We start from the raw sequence: 8,985 nt of genomic DNA on the forward strand, positions 1-8,985 counted from the left end.
GGAGACCACAGCCAGCCTTCAGTAGCTGGAAATATTTAAGGGCACTATAAATATGGCTCTACTGATCCATCTATAGCTGAACATTCTTACCATCCTCTTTTGCATTTTTGTTGTTTGCTTCTGGCTTTTCAGATTCAAAATATCCCTCAGAATCAATGCAGACATTTTGTGAAAAAGGCTTGGTTTGAAACCTTGCCTGCACTAGTTCCTATATAAAGTTTCACTGGGGTTTTGCTAGTACAGTCCTGCTGCTAAGTATTGATGTTCTCAGCATAGGCTGGTAGGAGAACACCAGAACAGCAGAGGCAGAAAAGACCAGAAACATCAGCACCAGCCACAACAACAGCAGGTGGAGGTACAAAGGAGCGGGAAAGACCAGTAAGTGTGCAGGGAGAATGGAAAACCAGAAGGCTTTAGAGAAAAGATGAAAGGAGAAGGAAATGTAAGAGAGTAGAAAAATTACACACCAACCCTAAACCAGCTCGGGAGCAGCAGACTGATTTGGAGCAGGCACTTGCCCTGGGCACAGGTGTAACCTGACAGTCTGAAGGGTTTGGAAACAACTGCAGATGTGCACAAGTAGTGCACCTATTTAGAAGTAAAACAGGACTACTTGCCACTGTGAGCATGTTCGTCTGGCAGGGAATATCCATGCAAGGTGATGCAGTGCACTTCAGGGTCCCTCAGTACATTTTTAGAAAACACTGAACGCCTTCAGCTGTCTTGTGTTTGGCTAGATCAAAACCTTACTCCCTACAGAAGGATCTTCTGGAATACAAGGCTCATTTCAGTGGTGTGGTTTCACTGTTCAGGAAACAAAACACCACCATTATACACAGAATGTTCTAAAAAAAAACCCACCAACCCCAGGCTCCCATCTTTTTATGTGAGTCTTTCACCTGATCCACTGGATTTCACAACTTTCACTTCCATGGCCTTCCTACTGCTGGTCCTGCTCCCTTCTCACTGGATGAAGGCCTGCAGTGTGATGGAGATGAAATCTGCTCACTGTAATGTCGGCCCCTAAAGCCACGAGGGGAAGGAAACAGCCTGACCAAGCTTCAGTGTCCATCCAAGGGACAGAGCACTGGGTAACTGGCACAGCACCTGGTCACACCAAGTACATTTTGGTATGGGGTGACCATGAAGAACAAAAAGGCCTGCCCTGGAACAGCTGCAGGAATACTTGGGAAATGCTGAAACACAAAAGATCCCAATAACAAACATGGAATAATTTATATCCACAGTGAAAAATGCATTAAAAAAACTGAACAAGACCAGCTCTGTACTATTGATTTTCAGATAAATGTCTGGGTCTGGGAGTGACTGCAAGCACAAAATAAGATGATTTGGATGGAAAGCTGAATGCTGTTTTGGCTCTCCTACGACCTTGCTGGCCATACATTCTATGAAGATCCTTTATCAGAACTGTAATTTGGTTACCACTACAACAGGTTCAGGCTTCCAGCAGCAGCTTGCTGCAGCTGCTGAGGTCAAAGATGAATTTCTGGGTTTTTTGAGCTACATGAATGATCATTAAACAAGACTGCTAAAGAAGCAAACTGTCAAAGTAATTTCATTTATTTCTTAATATCACATCTGTACAATTTTCATACATACAGCAGGAAATGCACATTGGTTACACAATGGCATTTGGCTGCATTTCCAAGTATAATACAGTAAGTGCAACTCCACTTAAAATGTACATTTATACAACTTAAACAAATTAAGGATTGCTACACCACTATTTGTGACAGTATAAAGCTTCATTTATGTTATGTCTCATTACTAAACCACTTCCTGGTTAAATACAAAACATATTCAATCATTTAAAAATGGCCTTTGTGGTACCTGGCCAGCATATAAAATATTTGTTGTTTAAAATTTAACCATTAACTTTTTGTTTTAAAAAATAATCCTCTAAACCTATTTAAACATTTGCTATTGAACTGTTATACTGACACTTTGTAGCAGGAACCAAATTTTACCCTCCTTTTGTTTGTTCTCGCTTATCACCAAAAGAAGTTACTTTTGCAATGTATTGCAGCTTTATTCAGATACAGCCAGGTGGTTAAACTATTTATCAATTTTACTCAAAAGGTAAATAACATTTTTCATTAAGGAAAACAAAATTACATTTCAGAGATATTTGTCAAAATTTTAATGGGTAGAGTGCTACCAGCACTAAAAAAAAAAAAGAAAATAAAAAGCAAAAAAAAAGAAGAAAAGAAATAAAGAAAATTATTAATTTATCTTTTAAGAAACACCCGAATATTCTTATAATTTTACTTTTGGAATACATTGGTCCACAGACCACATTCTTGTTACAGCTTACCAAATGAAACCCAAAATTTCTTATTGCCGTCCCTGTAACAGGAATGGTTCAGTTTTAAACCTCCTTTAAAAATATACATTTTACAATCCTTTCACCTCAACAAAGGTGACACTGACAATAAATACACTGGTTTGGTGGGTTTTTTCCTTCACTATGAAAAGTCCACAAACTACCTGTTGTATGCCCTTTCTTTTTTAGATTTCTCCAACGCCTTGTCCATAGTTTTCTCATTTTCTCCTCTACATTTGGGGCAGTACCATTTGCCCTTTGGTTTATGGTTGAGTCCCACACAAGAAAAGTGAAACCATTCAATGGGGCACTCATCATTATCACATCCTATCATTTCTCCATAGGAGACCTGGTTGCACAAGCAGTATGTTGGCTCGTTAGGGTCAATAGGAAGGTCAGGAGGAGAAGCTTCCCGCTCTGCTTTAGCCTTGGATCGTTTCTTCTTCTTGGATGTTTTTGCTTTCTTCTCCTTTGGCGTTCCTGAGGTGATGTCATCGTGATCATGATTATTTGAGGCATTTTCTCGATTCTCATTATTCCGCTGCCTCCTCGATCTCTTGTTGTTGGGCTTTTCAGCCTGTGCGATTGTCTCATTCTTCGACTTATCCTGGCTGGCTTTCCCGCTGTTTCCAGTGGTGTCATTAGTCTCTTGGCAAGTCTCAAACAGCTCCACGTGGCTGTCCACTTGCCTTGTTCTGTTCTCAACCAGCTCCACCATCTGACTGACGATTTGGATCTTCTCGTCCCCCAGTTCCTGACTCCGAATCAAGGCTCTCTGTATGCAGTGCAACATTCTTCTCTTCTGCACAGCATCTGTCTCCCGCTTAAATTTTTCATAGTACTCATCCAGGTCCTTCAGAATCTCTGCAAAGAAGAAATAAAAACTATAAATATTTTTGACAGGGAAAATGGCAAAACAAAACCTCCTGTTTTTGCTTCCATACAGCAACAACTTCTTGTAACATGCAGCTCTGATCAAAGACAGGTGTCCTAAAGCTTGTACCTGACAGCAGCTCATGACTCCAATGGACTGCTTTTGTTCTAGGTGGTCCCACAGGAATGGAATGCAAAGGCTGATTTAGGAGAAAAAAAAGTGACTAAATATATTTTTATGTATGTTGATAATGCTTCCCTTTAAACTTTTCAGTAATTAAAAAGAACTAACTAAACCAATACATATACCATCAAAAGCTCCAAGGTTAACTGCAAAATTAGAGGGGAAATTATTGGACATTTTCTGTATAACAACATTAACATTTCAGTGAATGACAGAGCGGGACAGAAAGAGAGTGGGACAGAAAGAAAGCACAAACCAGCCTAGAAGCACACTGCTGGGTTACTTGACAGGAGATGCAGAAGCACCAAATACATGGCCTAGACCCAAAGCTATTTCATCCAATACTGTCAAGCTATTTCTGCTGAAAATATGAGGCTGTGTAAATCCCTGGATTGCAAAACTAGGATTACAATATCCAGGAGGTTTAGATTATTTCCCACCTACACTTTCTATAAAGTACATGTTGCTATTCTTTAAAACACAAAAGTATTATCTTCATTAAATACTTACTGCAGAGCAGGAAGTTAAAAGATAACATTAAAGATGATAGGCAACAACGGGGAGCTAGAGCTTCTGCTTTAAAATATGTTACATCCTGAACTGCACCTCAAGGATTGTTCTAACAGTTTATAAAAAACAACAATGCACAAAGTATCTAAAGTTTCAAGAATGGCTCTGGAAACCTAATTTTAAGAAGATGTTTTTGAGTTTCATTACAATACTCAAATAAACTACAGCGTACACGACACTCAACACTCCATATTAAGTCCTCAAAAACACACTGAATGTTTTTCCTGCATCTCTTTTCTTCTCTGAATTTTCCCTTTCTCACAGGTTAGAACAGTCTGTCTTAGAGAAGCAAAATATATTAAATATATATATATATATAAAATCTGACCTCAATTCATCTAACAGAAACTAGGATCTCTCATATATGCCAATGGCATTACCAAAACATTTTTAAACTTACATTTTTGTATTATTGATTTATTCATAGTAACATGTGACACATATGCAAACCAAGAGTTATCCTGTGGTTTAGGTTTTGGCTTTCCTCGGCAGAGTTTTTAAACGTACACAATTTCCAGTGAAGACATCGAAATATTACACAAGCTTTATTCAGATTTTAGAGCTGCAGCTTGTGCTTCACACATCCGTTAAGCACGACCTGTCAGCTGGTTCTGCAATATAACCTCTCTGACAAATCAGCATTCCGATATGTTATTCACCATTTTAAGCAACTGGTGGGTTTTTTTAACCTATTAAAAAAATCCAAAACAAAACAACAATAAAAAATACCAAAAATGGTATGCCCAAGATGCCACCAAAAGATCCTTAAAACATACAGCAGATTCTACATTCAAGAAGGCTGAATACGCAGAGTTAATGTTTTTCAGTGGCTGAAATACAGAAGTTCTATGCTTTAAGTTTTGGCACTTGACTGATGTCATCAGTTTAACCCATCTCAATCTGGTGGGTGGGCATTTCCTACCAAGAACGGTCTGTCTGAACAGCACAAAACCATTACCGACGGAAGTTCGGCGTCGGGAAAACTTCAAACTTCGGTTCCAGCACTGCCCGCTGCCATTCCCGCCCGGCTGCGGGCTGGGATCCCGGCCCGGGCGTGTTTGGCATGTGCGACACGGAGCGGGAGCTGCGCAAAGCCGAGGGCGCTCAGCCCGGGCGCCGGGAGCGCAGCGCCGCTCGCTCGAGGCTGAGGGAGCCACCGGGGCCGCGCTGCGGCTCGGGCTGCCTGCAGCTGCCACCGCGGGAGCCTCGGCTCACGGCGATCTCAGGAACCCGCGCTGCCGCGCCGTGCTGCAGCAGCGGGAGCGGAGCGCTGCGCTCTGAGGCACTGGCGAACGCGCGCTCCCGGCATCACGCACGCCACTCAAGCGGAGGGAAGCCATGCCGCCGGAGCTTCACTCCCACCGCAGCTCCGCGGCCTCACGGGGGCTCAGACGCCGCGGAACGACGGCGAGCGGGACACGGGCGAGAGCCCGGCCTCCTCCCCGCCCCTCTGCGGTGCCCGGGGCCGCCCCGGAGGTGACGGAGCCGCCATTGTTCTCGGGCAGGAAACCGGGACGTCCCCGCGGAGGTCCCGGGGGCGCGGGGGGGGGACGGGGCGGCCCCGCCCCCGCGGTCCGGAACAGACTCTCCCGGGGCAACAAACGAGTGATTGACAGAGAGCAGCGACCAATCACGGCGGGCAGGAGCGAGTTGGCGCCCGCCCCCTCCAGCCAGTCACGAGCGAGGTGCGGCTGGAGAAGAAGCGCCCCCCCCGGACACGTCAGTCACTCTCCGGACGGCCAAGGTTGCCCCGCCCCTTGCTGTGAACCCGGCCAATCAGAGCGCGCCGGCCGAGGCCGGCCGAGATATTCAAATCAGCCCCACGGAAAAGTTGCTTCTCGAAACGTCACGACGAGGCGGGGCCGCGAGACGGGTCGGCCCGGCCCCGGAGCCAATCCGCGCAGGGAGGCAGGGCATGGCCGGCCGTGGGGACGCCCCCGCCCTATCAGCACCCCCGACGGGCGTGGCCAACCGCGATATGCTAACGAGGTCTGTCTATAAAAACAGCGCGGACGCCCCTTCCTAGCACAGCGCGGAGGTGCCCGCTGGACGTGGTTTCGTGGGGCGCGATGCCCGCCTTGTCCTTTTCTTTCCTTGCTACCCCCGAAAGCCCCCGCGGGCTCCTGAAGAAGTTTCCCCCGGACCCTTCCCCCGGGAGCTGATGGGCTCCCATGGTGAGCTGCTCTAGGAGCGGCTGAGGCAACGGCAGGCAGGGCTCGCTGCCCGCCGCCCCTAAGGCCACATGCACGGGGGTGCGGGCAGGGAGAGGGGGTCCCCCCTCCCGGCACCCCGGCTGTCACCGCTACCTGCGGCACAGAATAAAGCGCCCTCCCCCCTCCCCCTGCTTCCGAGCGGACGCCAGCTACCAAGTGACAAAGCTGCCCCGAGTCCCGCAAACCGGCCGCCCCTTCCTTCCCTCCGCCCGTGGGGACGGGGACGGCGTGCCCCGAGCGCGGAGAGGGAGGGGGGCGCTTCAGCCCGGCCGTAAACGCGACCGTGTGTGCCGTCCCCCCCCACTCACACCGCACACGCCGGTCCTGCCCCCTCGGCCCCCCCGCCCAACGGAGCGGGGCCGTTTCACCGGGTGAAACGAAACCCACCGAGAAGGGAGCGAAGAAAGCACACCCTGCCCCCCACTCTCGCCTAACCCCCCTCTCCTCTTCTCCCTCCCTCCTTCCCTCCCTCTTTCACTAGCTGCCTCTCTCCCCTACTACAGCCATAATGAATACTGTACATTCCTAAATGTTGTGCTGTAATCTCTTCCCCCTCTATCCACCCAGCACTTTCTTCCGTACCCCCAAACCCTTCCACCTCAGCCCCACGGCCAGGGACGGCCCCCCTTTGTGCACCGCACACCCCACTTCCCTGCCCCCGCCTTCTTGGCCAGCAATTTACACAGAAAAGCAGAGTCCTTGCTTAATAAGAAAAGCCGGAGACCTTTTGTTCCGCCCCATGACAAGAGCTAACGCTGCAGATCAGTCCCTCTCTCTCCTCGGATCTTTCCTCCCGGCTTTCTTCCTCCTTTTACCTCTCAAAAATAAAGCTACCATCCCCGTGGGGTGCAGAGGGGCAAACGGAGCCGAGGCTCAGCTCTAAAGAAAAGAAAGGGAAAGACACCCTTCCCCCCTGAGCCCCAAACCACACACACGGACACACAGATATATAGAAAACACTTACCTTGATATTTGGCGTCAATTTCCCTCATCAAGGAGACATTTCTCTGCAGATCGAAGGGCATAGACTCGATGGAGTCCAGATAATCCTCCACATAGTTCACTAGGTGAAGCTGGTCTCCGTTTGCAGGACTCAACATTTTCATCCGGCAAAGAAACAAAAATCCTTCCCCACACCTCTCCGTGTGAGAGCAAGTGCTGCTCCCTTCAAAGACGGTAACCCCGATGAAGGTCTCACTCCCTGCCCACCTCTCTCGGTAGCTCCCCCCAAAAAAACCGAGGGAAGCTACATCTGACTCCTCTTGTGTGAAAAAGAGGGAGAGAGAGACACACACACACCCTCCGCTAGTCCCCTACAGCCAGCAGCAGCTGATTGAATGGCTGTCGTTGTGGGTAATTCACGAAGGAGGTGGTAAGAACAATCAGAGGGATTTGTGTGTGTGTGTGGGGAGGGGAGGGGGAGAGGAGGAGGAGGAGAAAGGAGGGGGGCTTAAACCAGCTCCTCCGAAACAATCTGGAAACAAAATGTGCTCTGCAAAGTGTCTGTCAGAGGCAGCGGCAGCCCCTCTGCCTGCGCCAGCGCCGCTCTGCTCTGCTTCTCCTCCGCTCCCCCCTTCCCCGCTCTCCTCCTCACCGCCGCCGCCGCCGCCGCTCCCCGGCGATATCAACGCAGCCTCCTCGCTCCCATACGCCGCGCTAGATCCAACGTGGAAAACCCAAATACCAGTTTCAAACACTTGGGAAACATTCGGCCCCGCCAGCCAGGGCGCATGCGCTCTCTCCCAGCGCTGTGTACACACACACACACACTCTCTCTCTCTCACACACTCACCGCACACACTCAATCCCTTCCCCCGCCCGGAACCTCCGCATATCCATCGGCCCGCCTCCCTTACTCACGTTTAGGGAGGGAGGGAAGGCGGCGGGGATGCGGCCCGAGCCAGGGGGCGGGCGGCGCAGGGCCGGCGTGGGCGTGGGGTGAAGGAAGCCCCGGGGAAGGCGGAGGCTCCGGTGAAGTTGTGCGGAGGCTGCGAGGCGAGCGGCCCGCGGGGAGGCTGGGGGGGATCGCGGGGGCAAGTGAATGCTTTTGCGCTAGGGTACCGAGACTTTGGAGGAGTCTCGCCTCCTGCCAGCTCGCCCCGGGATGGAGCGGCTCCGAAGCCCTTCCTAGGAGAGGGGAACGCTGAGAACCATGCGACTCCACCCCGCGCTGCAGGCAGGGCTGTGCCCGGCGCGGCGCCGGACGCCGAGGGGAACCGGGGAGCGTTCCGTCCCTCCCTCCTCAGCGGGCACCCGCATCCATCACCCCGCGGCTCCTGACAGCCGCCCCAGCCAATCAGCGCGCCCCTCGCGTCCCGCCCCGCGGCCCCCTCGGCCAATCCCCGCTGTGACACCGCTGCCCGGGATACCGCGCGCCGCGGCAGAGGGGGCGGTAACGCCCGAGGGGAGGGGGCGGGCCTGCGCACGCGCGATTTTCTGGCGACGGGGAGAAAATGGAGCCGTTAGGGACGCAGCGCGACTACGTTTCCCAGCGGTCCCCGGGCGGTTGCGCATACGCGAGGCAAGGCTAGCTGGAAGGCGGGAGGGGAGGAAAAGGGAAGGAGGGAGGGTGCCCGAGCCAGCCAGCGAGCTCGCGAGCTCGCTCGCTGCGGCTGCCTTGTCCGGTGCAGTGGCGAGGGAACCGTCACCGGGGGACGCCGCCGGGACTGCGTTGTACAAGAGGCCGGCGGCGGAACACTCCCGCCCCGCACGGTTGCTGGTGGAGAGGGCTTACTGCCGGCAGAAGGGGAGGAGCAGAAGGGGAGCCCGGGTATAGCCCTATGCTCCCCGCCAGAGTGTCC

General features: G+C 51.1%; 1 protein-coding gene across 4 annotated transcripts; it reads right to left on the reverse strand.

Annotated features, from left to right (window-relative positions):
- Positions 1–1,565: 1,565 nt before the first annotated feature.
- Positions 1,566–8,413, reverse strand: ING1 (inhibitor of growth family member 1). 4 transcript variants are annotated; one of them, XM_014267740.3, is made up of 3 exons: positions 8,045–8,413; positions 7,149–7,840; positions 1,566–3,208 (listed from the first exon to the last, which is right to left on the reverse strand). In XM_014267740.3, the coding sequence occupies exons 2-3, from the start codon at positions 7,288–7,290 to the stop codon at positions 2,505–2,507; spliced, it is 846 nt and encodes a 281-aa protein (XP_014123215.1). In that variant the 5' UTR covers positions 7,291–7,840; positions 8,045–8,413; the 3' UTR covers positions 1,566–2,504. The 4 variants fall into 4 exon arrangements, with proteins under 4 accessions (XP_014123215.1, XP_005488074.1, XP_005488072.1 ...); XM_005488017.4 differs by lacking the exons at positions 7,149–7,840; positions 8,045–8,413 and adding exons at positions 3,348–3,417; positions 4,930–5,501; XM_005488015.4 differs by lacking the exon at positions 8,045–8,413 and having other exon boundaries at positions 7,149–8,024.
- Positions 8,414–8,985: the final 572 nt, after the last annotated feature.

Source organism: Zonotrichia albicollis, chromosome 2 (genome assembly GCF_047830755.1).
Source record: "Zonotrichia albicollis isolate bZonAlb1 chromosome 2, bZonAlb1.hap1, whole genome shotgun sequence".
NCBI lineage: Eukaryota > Metazoa > Chordata > Aves > Passeriformes > Passerellidae > Zonotrichia > Zonotrichia albicollis.